Source organism: Danio rerio, chromosome 6 (assembly GCF_052040795.2).
Source record: "Danio rerio strain M-AB ecotype USA chromosome 6, GRCz13ab, whole genome shotgun sequence".
Taxonomy (NCBI): domain Eukaryota; kingdom Metazoa; phylum Chordata; class Actinopteri; order Cypriniformes; family Danionidae; genus Danio; species Danio rerio.
The window spans coordinates 48,464,852-48,480,254 of NC_141026.1; the positions used below are offsets into that span (position 1 = coordinate 48,464,852).

Below are 15,403 nucleotides of genomic sequence, written 5' to 3' on the forward strand. Positions count from 1 at the left end.
CTCTCACAAACATCACTAGTCTCACTCAAACAACACTAGTCTCTAACAAACATCACTAGTCTCTCACAAACATCACTAGTCTCTCACAAAGATCACTAGTCTCTAGTAAACATCACTAGTCACTAGTAAACATCTTTAGTCTCTCACAAACATCAACAGTCTATTACAAACATCACTAGTCTTTACTAAACATCACTAGTCTCTCACAAACATCACTAGTCTCTTGTAAACATCATTAGTCTCTCACAAACATCAACAGTCTCTCACAAACATCAACAGTCTCTCACAAACATCACTAGTCTCTTGTGACCATCAGTAGTCTCTAGTAAACAACATTAGTCTCTCACAAACATCACTAGTCTCTAACAAACATCACTAGTCTCTCACAAACATCACTAGTTTCTAGTAAACATCACCAGTCTCTAGTAAACATCATTAGTCTCTCACATACATTACTAGTCTCTCTTAACATCACTAGTCTCTCACAAACATCACTAGTCTCTCACAAACGTCACTAGTAAACATCATTAGTCTCTCACAAACATCACTAGTCTCTTGTAACCATCACTAGTGTCTAGTAAACAACATTAATCTCTCACAAACATCACTAGTCTCTAGTAAACATCACTAGTCTCTAACAAACATCACTAGTCTCTCGTAAACATCACTGGTCTCTAGTAAACATCATTAGTCTTTAGTAAACATCACTGTAAAACTAATAGACTGAAGCTTTCGTTTGTTCCTACCTCTGTTCCTACCCTATAAAACTGTTGAACTCTACCAATAACACTGCTCCTGTAGTACGCTAGCACTTGACTGGGTTCTGTGTTTTATATATTTATACTTATATACGGTCTTATTCTGTAAACAATGTATGTTCTTAACTGTTTGTTCTTATTTGTTTTGTTTTATTTATTTTTACTGTCTGTTTAGACAATGTTGAAGCACCTTTTATGCCCAAGACAAATTTCCTCTCGGGGACAAATAAAGTTTTACCTAACCTAACCTAACCTAACTAGTCTCTTACAAACAACACTAGTCTCTTAAAAACATCACTAGTCTCTTACAAACATCACTAGTGTCTCGTAAACATCTTTAGTAAACATCATTAGTGTCTTACAAACATCACTTGTCTCTCACAAACATCACTAGTCTCTAGTAAACATCACTAGTCTCCATTAAACATCACTAGTAGACATCACTAAACTCTTACAGACATCAATAGTTTTTCTAGTTTCTCGAAGATGTCACTAGTGTCTCTAGTTTCTTACAGGACATCATTAGTCTCTCACACTGCTCTGCTGTAATCTTGATCAGCTCTTCTTCGTCTACTCCACAGTTCACTGACTGTAGCTTTAGTTATCCAAATCTTTGTCACCAAGCAGTTTCCAAAGATTTTCAATCAGGTTCAGATCAGTACTCTAGGTTGCATTTCATCATTTTAATATTTACAGCTTCAGGAAACTGCTTTATCTGTTTTGCTGTGTGAAAATGTTTGTTTTCCTGCATAAACATTGCTGTCTGATTGGGTGAAGAATGCAGGGAAGGAACTTCTGATGAAAAGTTGCATTCGTTTTGCCCTGTAGCCATAAGAAACCCAACTCCTGCTACCGAAAACACCACAACCATGACATCTCACCTCTAACTTAATTTTACCAGCTCTCTGTCTACACAACATGCTCCTCGATAAAGGTTAGTTTAGCCTTTTGTTCCTTTTTTGCTGATGTCAGTCCCAAATTCTCTTAAATTTTGTGACATTGTACTGTGTCAAATTAGATACGATATATCCAGTCCAGCTGCAGTGCTGAACCGAGTGCCTGTGTTTTCACTTATGTAACAATTGTGTCAGTTACATGCATGTGAGGCTATGATGGATATATTCAGATGTAATCAATGGCATCTATTGCACAGTAATCTACTACTGAGTACATTGTCCTGCTTATTTATTCTGTCTAAACCAATGGTTCCCAAAGAGGTGGACGGGACCCTGCAGTGGGTCACGGGACAATAAAGGGGGGTTGCTTATCGATTTCCAAAAATCTAATAATTTTATTTATTCACCTATATTAGAATGACCATATTTTATTCATAGCCTACTGAAGAACAAAATAGTAGTTAATAGTAACAATGGTAACATATTAATAATAAAAAGATGTAGCATGTTGATTTTATGGCACCAGGTTAAACTTTCTGACACCTTCAAGGCACTAACTCTGAGTGGCGTACACCAAAATTAAATGATTAATAGACTTGGGCCTTTTGGTATGTGTGCGCCGTTGTGTGCAAAGATTATTTATCTATAGCCACCTCAGAGAATATTGGGGGTCGCGAGTCACTGGCATTGTTATTTTGGGCTGAACAGTTTGGGAACCCCGGGTCTAAACCATGGGAAACATGTGTACACTGATAAAATCTACTAGAGAATAATTAATTTGGCAGAAAAATCAAATATTTTGATAAAATTAATTTAATGGGCTTTTTTTTTTTTTGCTTGATTTTTTTTATCACTTTTTGAAGTCTTTCAAACACTATGGGCTCTATTTTAGTGATCTAGGCACAAAGTCTAAAGTGCATGGTGCAGAAGCATTAAGGGCATATATAAATCCACCTTTGCTATTTAAGGGACGGAAAAATTTGCTCTGCATTCTGGTGTATGGTCTAACAGGGTTGTTCTTATTCTCTTCATGAGTTATGGGTAGGGCTGGGCAATATGGCAAAGAAGCAGTCTTAATAATTATTTTCCATATTGAACATTGATAATATATATTTAGATATCAGTTGTTAATGCCTTTAGATTTAGGAGTACCCCAACAATGACTGAAGCCACAAAAATTAGAGGGTCCATTAAATTGCATAACATATTTTTTGGCTGATAAATTTTCGGTAGCCAAAAATTCAATCCATCTTTAATATCAACACACATTTAGATTCCTATCGATGCACATTTCTGATAAGTGATTGGCTCTTGTATCAAAATAGAGTAAAAAATTCCATTGTTATTGACATATATTTTGTCGCGATTCGATATGATATCATTTATCGGCCCAGCCCTATAGTTATGGGTATGTTTTGAGCATAACTTGCATTAACCAATCAGAGGCTCATCTCCCTTTCCTTTAAGATTTAGTTGCGCATTTGTTATTTACAAGGCAGACTGTGTAAGTGGAAAAACTGAAAGCTTCATTAGCAAGAAAACAGTTAAACAGAGGATAAAGACGATAAAGAACTAGCCTCATCCATTCGCCCTCTTTACTTTACTATTACTCTTTACTCCTTTACTTTCGTGAATAACGAAACAGTGGAAACTCAGTCCTCCACTAAAGACATCTATTAGTCTACATTTTTAACTTCGTTTGTTAAGCTCAAAGATTTGTTTCAAACTATTTCTAAATTCAGTTCTAATTTCCAGCAAATGAATAAATGAACAATAATATTGAGTAGTTATATCGAATAGTTAAAATAGTTATATCTAAACACATTTCCTATTCCAATATAGTGATACATGTGTCTCCAAAATCCAACAGGTGGACAAATCTAAACTTGTTTTTTTTAAAACAAATATAAATATGCATATAATAAATAATACTGCTAATAATAATAACATTATATAAAGGCTAACTGTCATGAATAAACTGAAAAAAGCTATGCGCTACGCCTTAACACAACTCCTAGACCAGTCCACAAAGCAGCGTAAATGTAATTGCTATTTAAACAACGTGGCGCAAATGAAAATAGCAACAAATCATGCCAAACACATCTTTTGCCTTATTGCGCCAGGTGTATGATAGGGCCCTAAATGTCATATTCAGATTAATAAAGGCCAAAATGTGACAATAATCGATATTTTTCAGCAGCAGTAATCAGCAAAATGCACATTATATTTGGTTCAGTGGCATTGATGATGTTCTGCTCTGCAATATGGTGGCTGATGATGTGTCGTGAAAACATTTCATACTGTTATACTGAGGTTTTATTTGTAAAATTGCATTTTTTCCCAGCTAGGATAACTTCAAACATGACTAAGCAAGAAGTGATCTTGAAATATTGAAAACTGTAGATTTTGTCATTTGTATCTCCGCTGTATATAAATGTGAAAATAAATTTTACAATTTCTCAATATTGACGGCTAATGAAAGCCTGCTGCGTGCCTCGCCGAGGTGTCGTTAATCACACCCGGCAAAGTGAGAAAAAGAGGCAACTGCTCCAACAGAAAATGGATGAGTTCTGTTTCAGACGCCACTCAGTGCCAGCATATTCTGAAAATTGTTTTTAGAATGCCAACATGACATATTGTTATTCTCAACAGACTAAAACAAATGAAGGAGATTAAGAAAGCTACAGAGCAACATTAGGGAGAAGAATACTTGTTGATGGTTGAGAAGCATCGTGTTGCATTCAGGTCTAGGACAACTTCACAGGTGTCGCATTAGACATATCATTCACATGAAAAATACTATAGTAAATACTGCAGTGTTTTTAATCGTATTAAAGTAAAGTACTTGAATTAATCTGTTACTATGGCAAAACAACAAATGTAGTAAAATACTACTTGTAATACTTATACAGAGTGGCCTCACAGCAATAAGGTTGCTGGGTCAGTTGGCATTTCTGTGTGAAGTTTGCATGTTCTCCCAGTGTTTGCGTGGATATACGGGGTGCTCCGGTTTCTCCCACAGTCCAAAGACATACGCTAGGTGAATTGGGTAAGCTAAATTGTCAATAGTGTGTGTGTGTGTGTGTGTGTGTGTGTGTGAATGAGAGTGAAAGAATGAGAGTGTTTCCCAGTGATGGGTTGCAGCTGGAAAGGTCATCCACTGCATAAAACATATGCTGATATAAGTTGGTGGTTCATTTCACTGTGACGACCCCTGATTAATAAAGGGACTAACCTGAAAAAGAAAATGAATGAATGAATGAATATTACTTCTACAACTGTAGGGTATACTTTAATACACCACAGCTTACAACTGTAATAACTAAAGTATACTACAGTATTTATTACAGCTAATCAGTTCACTAGTTAATTCTACAGTATTCTTGAGCATTCGTTATCAAAGAGTTGTAAATGCTATAATACATACAGCATGATACACTTTAAATTTGTATGGTTCAAAACACTATTTACAGAACTTACAATAATTTAGGTTACTATAACAATTGATGTTATTTTATCCTCCTTACACTGGCTGCCTGTTAAGTTTCGTATTGAATTTAAAATATTACTTCTCACCGATAAAGCTCTAAATAATCTAGCTCCTGTTTATCTAACCAACCTTCTGTCTCGCTACAAACCAACTCGCTCTTTAAGATCTCAAAATTCAGGGCTTCTGGTAGTACCTAGAATAGCAAAATCAAGTAAAGGAGGTCGAGCCTTCTCTTTCATGGCTCCTACACTCTGGAATAGCCTTCCTGATAACGTCCGAAGCTCAGACACACTCTCCCAGTTCAAAACTAGATTAAAGACCTATCTGTTTAGTAAAGCATACACTCAATGCATCACCTAGCGGGTTCCACACAGGCTTCTGCATCTTGCTTATATACACTATGAACAGCAGCTACGCTAATTATTCTCTTTATTCTCTATTTTCACCTGGGGATACTCATCCCGAGGTCCTCAGATTATGCGGAGTCACTGATTGGATCCAAGACCAGCGACGTGATGATCCCAAGGATTCCATATCCGGGACCAGGCCATATCCTGAGCTGCTGCTGCGCTGATGGTCGTGGGGAGTGGAGAACATCAGTCTGATTCCAGCGGCGTCCCAGGGACAGACGAGTCTTCGCTGAGGCCATCTTCCAGCCTCCACCACGGCGAATGAAGTTCTGCACAAGACTTTTGGCCAGCGGAGAAATTAAAATGGTCGTGCCCAACTGAGTCTGGTTCCCTCAAGGTTTTTTTTCTTCACTCCCATCAGGTGAAGTTTTTTTTCCCTCTCCGCTGTCGCCACTGCCTCGCATTGTTCAGGATTGGTAGAGCTACGCATCGATGAATTTGCTCTTCAGTGTTTGAACTCTCAGTAATGATTAAATCACACTGAACTGAGCTAAACTGAACTGAACTGAACTTAAACACTAAAACCTGAACCACACTGTTCCAGTTACTATGACCATTTATGTGAAGCTGCTTTGACACAATCTACATTGTAAAAGCGCTATACAAATAAAGCTGAATTGATGTAGTAATTACCTGAATAATTCTACTCTTACAGCAAAACATTCATTCATTCATTTTCTTTTCGGCTTAGTCCCTTTATTAATTCGGGGTCGCCACAGTGGAATTAACCACCAACTTATACAGCACACTTTCTATGCAGCGGATGCCCTTCCAGCTGCAACCCATCTCTGGTAAACATCCACACACACTCATACTCTACGGACAATTTAGCCTAACCAATTTACATGCATGTCTTTGGACTGTGGGGGAAACCGGAGCACCTTTAGGAAACCCACGCGAACACAGGGAGAACATGCAAACTCCACACAGAAACGCAAACTGACCCAGCCGAGGCTTGGACCAGCGACCTTCTTGCTGTGAGGCGATAGCGCTACCTACTGCGCCACTGTGTCTCCCCGACAAAACAACTAAAGTAATATAAACAGTAATATAAACAAATGACCTCATAATGTTGTTAATACTTGTAATACTTTTACAACTGTAGGGTATATTATACTTTAATACACCACAGTTTACAACTGTAATAACTAAAGTATACTACAGTATTTATTAAAGCTAATCAGTTCACTATTGTTAATACTACAGTATGCCGTAACATTCATTAACAAAGAGTTGTACTACATTGATTTATATAGTAAATTATTTGAATGAATCTGTTACTATGGCAAAATAACAGCTATAGAAATATAAACAACTGAACTAAAACTGTTATTAATACTTCTACAACTGTAGGGTATATTTGATACACACAACAGTTCACTAAAGTGTACTACATTATTTATTATAGCTAATCAGTTCATAGTAAATACTATAGTGAATACTACAATATATTGGAACATTCATTAACAAAGAGTTGTAAATTCTATAATACACTTTACTATAGCACAGTTCAAAGCACTTTTTGCATAATTTAATATGCATTACTATAGTATTTTTTCATGCTTTCATTTTTTTCATGTGGGCACATTAGGTTCAAGACTGCAACCTAAAACAGATCATTGTCACAAAACAAAAATAAAAAATAAATGAATAAACACACCCGGCAGGCATTTTTATTTTTAAATGAAGTCTAATAGATGTCTGTTAGACATCTAAACATAGACAACTTGGCTAAAACAAGGCTGAATTTGGTCTGTCATCTAATAGACATCTAAGACTAAAAGCCCAAAAATAGATTAGTCATCAAATGGCCTCCACAGTCACCAGATCTCAATCCAATAGAGCATCTTTGGGATGTGGTGGAACAAAATCTGCTGCAACTGGGTGATGCTATCATGTCAATATGGAACCAAAATCTCTGAAAAAATATGTCCAGTGTCTTGTTGAATATATGCCACGAAGGATTAACGCAGTTCTTAAAGGATAATGGGGTCCAACCTGTTATTCTTAAGATGTATCTAATAAAGTGGCCGGTGAGTGTATATTATAAAAGCTGATTGAATATAATAAATAAGTATTTTATACTACAGGATATAAACAATAGCAAAATAACACCGATACCAAATGCAATATCGCAGAAGCCAGTTGCATGTGAGATTAATCAAACAAAGCTCTGGGCACTTTTCTGGGCACCAAAATTATCTGATCCAATACTCACGTTCCCAAGACCTCCTTGAAATCATAATTCTCCTTGATATCAGTTGTCTTCTTTTTCCATCCATTTTCATCTTCTCCTAAAGGCATTTTATAGTTGATTTGCCACTCAGAAACTACACAAACACAAAAGAAGAGGCCAGTAAAAAAGTCAGCGTGATGGAAAATTAGCAAAACAGATTATTAATTCTTTCTTACAGCATTAAAAACAGTGTGGCATTGTTCAGGTGTTCATTACCACATCACACCGCCACTGAAACCTAGATGTGTGAATGCCGTCATCACATGGTACCTGTTACTTTTCTCCATGCAGGGGATGATGGACCATACCAACGGTTTGTGGTTGCGTAATGAGGCATTTTATTTAGCCTGCACGTCTGCAGTGTCAGCCAGTTTTGCTATAGATTTTGAAATGAAATTTTTATGGGCAAACTCCAGTGACCCTGTTACATGTTTTAAAATATACATCAAAAATGCATCAAACATTGCACACCTCCACAACTTACTTAACTCCACGCTTCCAACCTTAAGTCATGAAGAACTTTCTTTACATGAGTCTAAATGGATCAATGTGATTTACATCGCTATTAATGTTTCTCTGAGGAGCAACTACGCTGTTAAATGATACTTATTGATCTTTCTAACAGGCTGAGCATACTACAACATAAGGAGGAGGGACATTCCATCTTCCTTTTATTTTTATTTACTTTCTTGTATTATTATTTATTTTGTTACCTTATTTATTTATGTTTATGTTATAGTGTAATTCTAAGTACTGGCTAATATTAGGCCTAATTAACAAAATGTTCTCCCACAGGGTTAGGGTGAGGGACAGGTTTAGGGATTTTGTACATCAACATGCATAATTTATAGTTGGTAATATAGTAAGTACCTGTACACTGTAAATTAAATTGTTACATTTTTGATTTGTCAGACCTTAGTATAATAACCAGTGACACTTTTTCGATGGTCGATTTGAGTATTAGACTGTCTGCCTAATATTGATGCTGCTCCTTCAACAGACATTTACCTGACTATAAGAAACTTTACAAGAACATGTCAACTTACACTAACCCTAACCCTAAGCCCAACCTAATAGTCCACTTAAAATCTAATGAAAATTAGTTGGCATGTAAAAGCAATGTAACATAAATTCAACAAACGGACCATCAAAATAAAGTGTGACCTGATGATCTAACATACGCACACTTAAAATATATATATATATATTTTTTTTTAATTATTGTTAATAATTAAAATGATCGATTAGTAATCTTCAGGTATTTAACATTTGTCCCACTTTTCAGGGTTACTTTTCTTAAAATAATACAAATAACTTAGAAAAATATAATATTAAACATTATTAATGGTTATGCAACATTTTTTATATATCATATTCTAAATTATATTTTATTTATAAAATTTTATACAACAGTTCTGTTTGGTTCTTAAATCTGATTGGCTGATAGCCGTGCAATATTCTGCCAGTAACAGCACTCGTCCAGCCTCTTAACCCTTCACCCTTGTGTATTACTCTGCCCACATACAGCAACAAGCAGAGGACACTCTACAGCTTGACAAATATTGCAGCTGTTGGACAACATAATGTATTTTTGAGGCTTTTTTAGTGGAGAATGTAGTTGTTTAGATTGCAACTATGCAGTTTATTTATAAGGTGTTATGGCCAGCTCGCTCCCGACCGTAACATTAAAAGGATCAGATTTACAAAAATGTATATAATGAAATAAACATTTATTAAAAGGAATAACAAAGTATAACAAACTGTCTATGGATTTGAAATCAATAAGAAATCAACTGAAATCCTCTCAACAAAATACAAAACTAAAACATAAACAAAAGAGCTGGAACAGAATGACCTCTCTGGGGAATAATGGTCCACCAGAGGAAGTGCCGGTCTTCACACAAAAATTCAAATATATACATTCTTCACCCATGAATTAACTAACTAACTCTGACGTCACACCGAAAGGTAAGAAAGGGGAAGGCAGGATCGTAACAAAGGATATTGCATATATCTAGAGACAGCGCGTCGACGGCCATTAGATTGTCAGTGAGCAAAGATGGTTGATGATGTTCATCCACAAGATGGCGGCAGAAACTAAATAATAAGCCCTAAGAGAAAAACAGGGTAATTTCAAACTACAGTTGATCAAATCATTATTAAATGGGTAAATGACTTTCTAAGTCGATCTCTCTCTATTGTATGTTGTAGTGCTGTATTTATACCATAGTAATATTGTGATCTCCAGATTGCAACAGAGCAATACTGGGAGAAATTACTGTAGACTGATGACATTTCATGCCGTTCAGCCTCATAATCTTAAAATGTGAGCAAAATGACCTGTTTTGTCATCACTTTGACTTTTTAGACATTACGCTAGAGAAGCATTCAAGTACTAACTCTAAAGTGAAGTTAGTGAATGAGCAATGGTTTCTGATGTTAAGGAATGGTGGAGGAAAATAGTTCCTCTTACAAAAGGATTTTTAGACTCTTGTGTTTGATTTTTGTTTTTATACACACGATTATGTTGTCGAACTGTTGTTTAAAAGCAATATCACACGAGTAGCAATGTGGTGTGGCTGTATATTGTCACTAGTGAGACACCAAGGCACACTTTAATTTTTTGTTAACCTTTTTTCCAATGAGTTTGCAAAAATATAATTGATTTTACAACTAAACATTAAAATTAGACTATATTTATTTTTTATATTGAAATGATCACAAATGTTTTATTTTAGGCGACGAAGTGGCGCTTCTTGCTGTAGTGCTGTCATCTCACAGCAAGAAGGTCGCTGGTTCGAGCCTCGGCTGGTTCAGGTGGCGTTTCTGTGTGAAGTTTGCAAGTTCTCTCTGCGTACGCATGGGTTTCCTCCGGGTACTCTGGTTTCCTTTACAGTCCAAAGACGTGATACAGGTGAATTGGGTAGCCTAATTGTCTGTAGTGTATGAGTGTGTGTGAATGAGTGTGTGTGGATGTTTCCCAGAGATGGGTTGTGTCTGGAAGGGCATTCGCTGCGTTAAAACGTGCTGGATGAGTTGGGGTTTCATTCCGCTGTGGCGACCCCAGATTGATAAAGGGACTAAGCCGAAAAGAAAATGAATGAATGAATGTTTTATAATAATCTTTTCTGTAATTTTGTTTTGTTGTATTTTCATTGTATAATTTATGCATTTTATTAATCTGTATTTGTTAAATATTAAATTTAAATATATGTTTTTTATTATTTTATTTATGTATTATTATTATTATTATTATTATTATTATTATTTGTATGTTTGGTTTTGATTTCTTTAGTACATGGTAAAAGCTAATAAAATCAATAAAGACTTTTATAGTATATAAAGATATTTATATATTTATTCTTTTACAATGTAAATTTCTACATTACATGCTTTATTATCTTTATTTAGTCTTTGTGGCTATATGGATACATAATGTTTGATTGTTGTAATTCTGGATCTAAAATGTATGAATGTATATTTTTTAAGATTATCCACATTCTTTCACTGACCAAAGTAATAATATATACAGTTGAAGTTGAATTATTAGCCCCCCTTTGATTTTTTTTTTCTTTTTCAAATATTTCCCAAATGATGTTTAACAGAGCAGGGAAATTTTCACAGTATTTCTGATAATATTTTTCCTTCAGGACAAAGTTTTTTTGTTTTATTTCGTCTAGAATAAAAGCAGTTTTTAAGTTTTTTAAAACTATTTTAAGGACAAAATTATTAGCCCCTTAAAGCATTTTTTAATAGTCTACAAACCATCTTTATACAATAACTTGCCTGATTACCCTAACCTGCCTAGTTAACCAAATTACCCTATAAATGTCACTTTAAGCTGTATAGAAGTGTCTTGAAAAATATCTAGTCAAATATTATTTACTGTCATCATGGCAAAGATAAAATAATCCATTATTAGAGATGAGTTATTAAAACTATTATGTTTAGAAATGTGTTGAAAACATCTGCTCTCCGTTAAACGGAAATTGTGGAAAAAAAATAAACGGGGGGTGAATGATTTAGGGGAGCTAATAATTCAGACTTCAACTGTATATATCAAACTAGTGTGCAGATTCAATAACCAAAACAGCTCTTACACACGAGATCATAGCATTTATGGACACTTTTTCCATTATCTTACATAAGTTATAGTACACATTCAATTTTCAGATCTGTACACAAAGTACTAGGAACGATCTGGTATTGAACGAACGCAATGCTGATGATGTTCAATGCAGTTATTTGAATATGATAATCATTCGGTGTCATGCTATACATATACAGCACATAGTAATAGCACGTTGCTTTAAGGAATAAAACACACATACAACAAATGAATCAACATGAACTAAGATTTTAGTAAACCAGCTCAATTGTAAACGTGCAATGCACAAAATCCCTACTATCTGTCTCTAGTATATCACTAGTAATTGAGCATCGAACAATGCACTACTATGCCAACGGATGCATATTGTTCGTGTGTGTGTGTGTGTGTGTGTGTGTGTGTGTGTGTGTGTGTGTGTGTGTGTGCGTGCGTGTTCAGACACTGCGCATAGATGCGAATGCAGGAGTCTGTGTCCACCTGCACTAATAATCTTCTCTGAACAGACAAACAATAACCTGAATTGACTAAAAATAGAAGCAATACCGGTTTCAAATCGACGCTTTTTTAAACAGACTTAAAATATGCCTCATGGACACACTGTTTTACCCGCACCATGCATGAAAGCTTGCAGTTGGCATTGCAGAAGATTCTGCATTACATTAAAATCAGTTCATACACTTCAACCGCAGAGTTCGAAGAAAGCTTGAAATAAATACCTGATCGTCTGCTCCTGTGGACGGATGGTGGTCCTCTTCTGCTCTTTATCTGTCCGCAATTCTCTTTCGATGCAATAGTTGCGGGATCTACCCTGACGTCAAGTAGCGACTGAAGGAGGCGTCTTTCATTTGACAATATAATGATACAATCCGGATACTATGATACTACTCCCGAGAGCCGTCCGCAGAGAGATAGAGGTTTAAATAAACTGTTACATTTCAGAAACAGAAGAGGTTTAAACGGGTCTGCTAGACTTGCTACATTGTGACAAAAGGATAGAGTCAGAAAGAGATTTTGAAAATGTTTAAAACACGTGGTCTATTGTATAATTTTATTCTGTTTTGTTCTTAGTATGCTGTTGTTCCATTTAAATCAAACTTGAGTATTTTTTTAAAACTGCAATATACTGATTTTCAGCTGACGAAAACTAATAATAATAAAAAAAAATGTTTTGGCCTCAGCCTACTGTCTTCCTAAAGAGTTTTTGAAATAAGCAACAAAAATGACACTTCAGGCACAATTCAGACCAGTAGCCAGGACTTTTATTATTATTATTATTATTGTTGTTATTGTTATTGTTATTATTATTATTATTATTATTGTTGTTGTTGTTGTTGTTGTTGTTGTTGTTGTTATTATTATTATTATTATTATTATTGTTATTATTATTGTTATTATTATTATTGTTATTATTATAATAATAATTATTATTATTATTATTATTATGCGAAAAGTAAGAATATACAATCACAGTACATTGTATAGAAAAAGGAAAGATAAAAAGAAAATATTTTGGAAAAAAAGAACAACATAAAAAAAAACAGAAGGGGTGTATATATATTATGTTAAACAAACATTCAAGAAAAAAAGATTATACAATTTACAAATTTCATTTGTTTTTAAAGCCTTGTTTGTTTCAAAGTATTTCTGCATTTCATCAAGCAAAACAATAAAAAGCCTATTCATGAGCTCATTTGTCTCATTTTGACTGCTAAGCCATGATAAATAGTAAAAATATTCCATCGAAAACCCATTAAATTAAAATTAATTTAAATTGTTATGCAGGAATTTTCAAATGCACCTTTTTACAAGAGAGACTAGAAAAAATGTGAAGCTCTACATTATGATTATTATTATTTTAAGTTTGCATTTATAGTTTGCCTAATAAATGACAGTAGGCTTGTTATTAAAAATATATGATGTAATAAATTTGTGTTTTAAAAATAAGTATTTTTTATATTTTATTTATTTCTAAATTTAGAAAAAAAAATGTATATCAAAAAGTGTGGTTATGATGACCAAGCTAATCCATCTACAAACGTGCTTAAAATGTATTTAAATCTCATAATTAAATAGAAAATGAGTGTCCACTTTTTGAAATAAAAGAATCACCCCCATTCACAAAGCTGGCACAAAGCACACCCCCCATTTGACCCAGCTTTGGCCCACACAAGCAGCTTTTGCTTGGCCCACATGCTGCAGTGAATTACCGTACATGACTGGACCAAGTCTGGTCTCCAGACAAGGCCAAACTAATGTAGCCCACAAATCAATGTTTAACGTCTGGGCTAAATACTATATTTGACATCTGGCCCATGTACATTTACATTTAGACATTTAGCAGACGCTTTTATCCAAAGCGACTTACAAATAAGGACAAGGAAGCAATTTACACAACTATAAGAGCAACAATGAATAAGTGCTGTAGGCAAGTTTCAGGTATGTAAAGTGTAAGAAGCAAAACATTAGTAATTTATTTATTTATTTTTGTAATGCAGTCAGCGGTATAACCAGAGGGGCAATTGCAGATTAGGAAGGTTGTTGGAGACTAAATAGTTGAGTTTTCAGTCATTTCTTGAAGACAGCGAGTGACTCTGCCGTTCCGATGCAGTTAGGGAGTTCATTCCACCAACTGGGCAGATTGAATGCGAAAGTTCGGGAAAGTAATTTCTTCCCTCTTTGGGATGGAACCACGAGGCGACGTTCATTCATAATGGCATGTGTGCTGCCTTAAAGAAAGTGCCACCTCTGCCAAACCCGGGCCATGTTTGGCCCACATGCTCTATGCCAGTGCTGGATGAAGGCCTGCTATGCCAGCTTCGTGCCAAATCTGGCAATAGTATCTGGATGCAGCCTTTATGATGCAAGCTGAGATTGCATCACTTAGCAATGTCAGACACAACGCACTCAATGGAGGGAGTGACATCAATGTGATGGGTGTGGTTTGGGGTGGGGTTAGGTGAGCTCATTAAAAAGCATTGGATGCAGCTCAGATAGCACAGCAAAAGGCCTGCATTCCAGACCCCTCTCAAATCTGGGCAAGAATTCTTTGCTGTATAGCAGGAGTGTCCAAACTCGGTCCTGGAGGGCTGGTGTCCTGCACAGTTTAGTCCCAACTTCCTTCAACACATCTACCTGGAGGTTTAGTGTACCAAGAAAGAACTTGCCTTGTTCATGTGTGTGTTTAATGGAACTAAACTTTGCTGGACACTGGCCCTACAGGACCGGGTTTGGACACCTCTGCTAAAGTATAATAGTATAGTAAAGTATAGTATAGTATACACTGTAAAACCCAACAGTCAACTTTATCAAATGAAATGAGTGTAGTTAACTCAAAATTTACTGACAGTTAATTCTACTCATTTGAAAAGAGTTTTGAACTCAGTGTTGAAGGTAATGAGTTAATTAAAAACCTCAATACTTCAACTAAAATAGAGTAAGTTCACAGTACTCATATCAATTGTTTTTTTAACTCAAATGTTTTGTAGCAATCAGTTTCCTTAAACAG

At 35.3% G+C, this 15,403-nt stretch overlaps 2 protein-coding genes across 9 annotated transcripts in view; one reads left to right on the forward strand and one right to left on the reverse strand.

Annotated features, from left to right (window-relative positions):
• The window catches only part of LOC555793 (actin-associated protein FAM107A), a 58,402-nt gene extending 52,219 nt beyond the window's left edge, over positions 1-6,183 (forward strand). For 4 of the 7 annotated variants that reach the window (XR_015494092.1, XR_015494091.1, XR_015494090.1 and 1 more), the window contains one exon: positions 1,587-6,183. The gene's annotated coding sequence lies outside the window, so the exon portion shown is untranslated. The remainder of the gene's footprint in view (positions 1-1,586) is intronic. The other 3 variants (XR_015494095.1, XR_015494094.1, XR_015494093.1) reach the window with 3 other exon arrangements.
• camk1a (calcium/calmodulin-dependent protein kinase Ia) overlaps positions 1-12,725 on the reverse strand; it is a 52,671-nt gene extending 39,946 nt beyond the window's left edge. For both annotated transcript variants that reach the window (XM_087257982.1, XM_087257983.1), the window contains exons 1-2: positions 12,615-12,725; positions 7,773-7,884 (exon numbers count right to left, since the gene is read on the reverse strand). In XM_087257982.1, the coding sequence (XP_087114108.1) occupies positions 7,773-7,858 (86 nt within the window). In that variant the 5' untranslated portion in view covers positions 7,859-7,884; positions 12,615-12,725. The remainder of the gene's footprint in view (positions 1-7,772; positions 7,885-12,614) is intronic.
• Between the last annotated feature and the right edge of the window lie 2,678 nt (positions 12,726-15,403).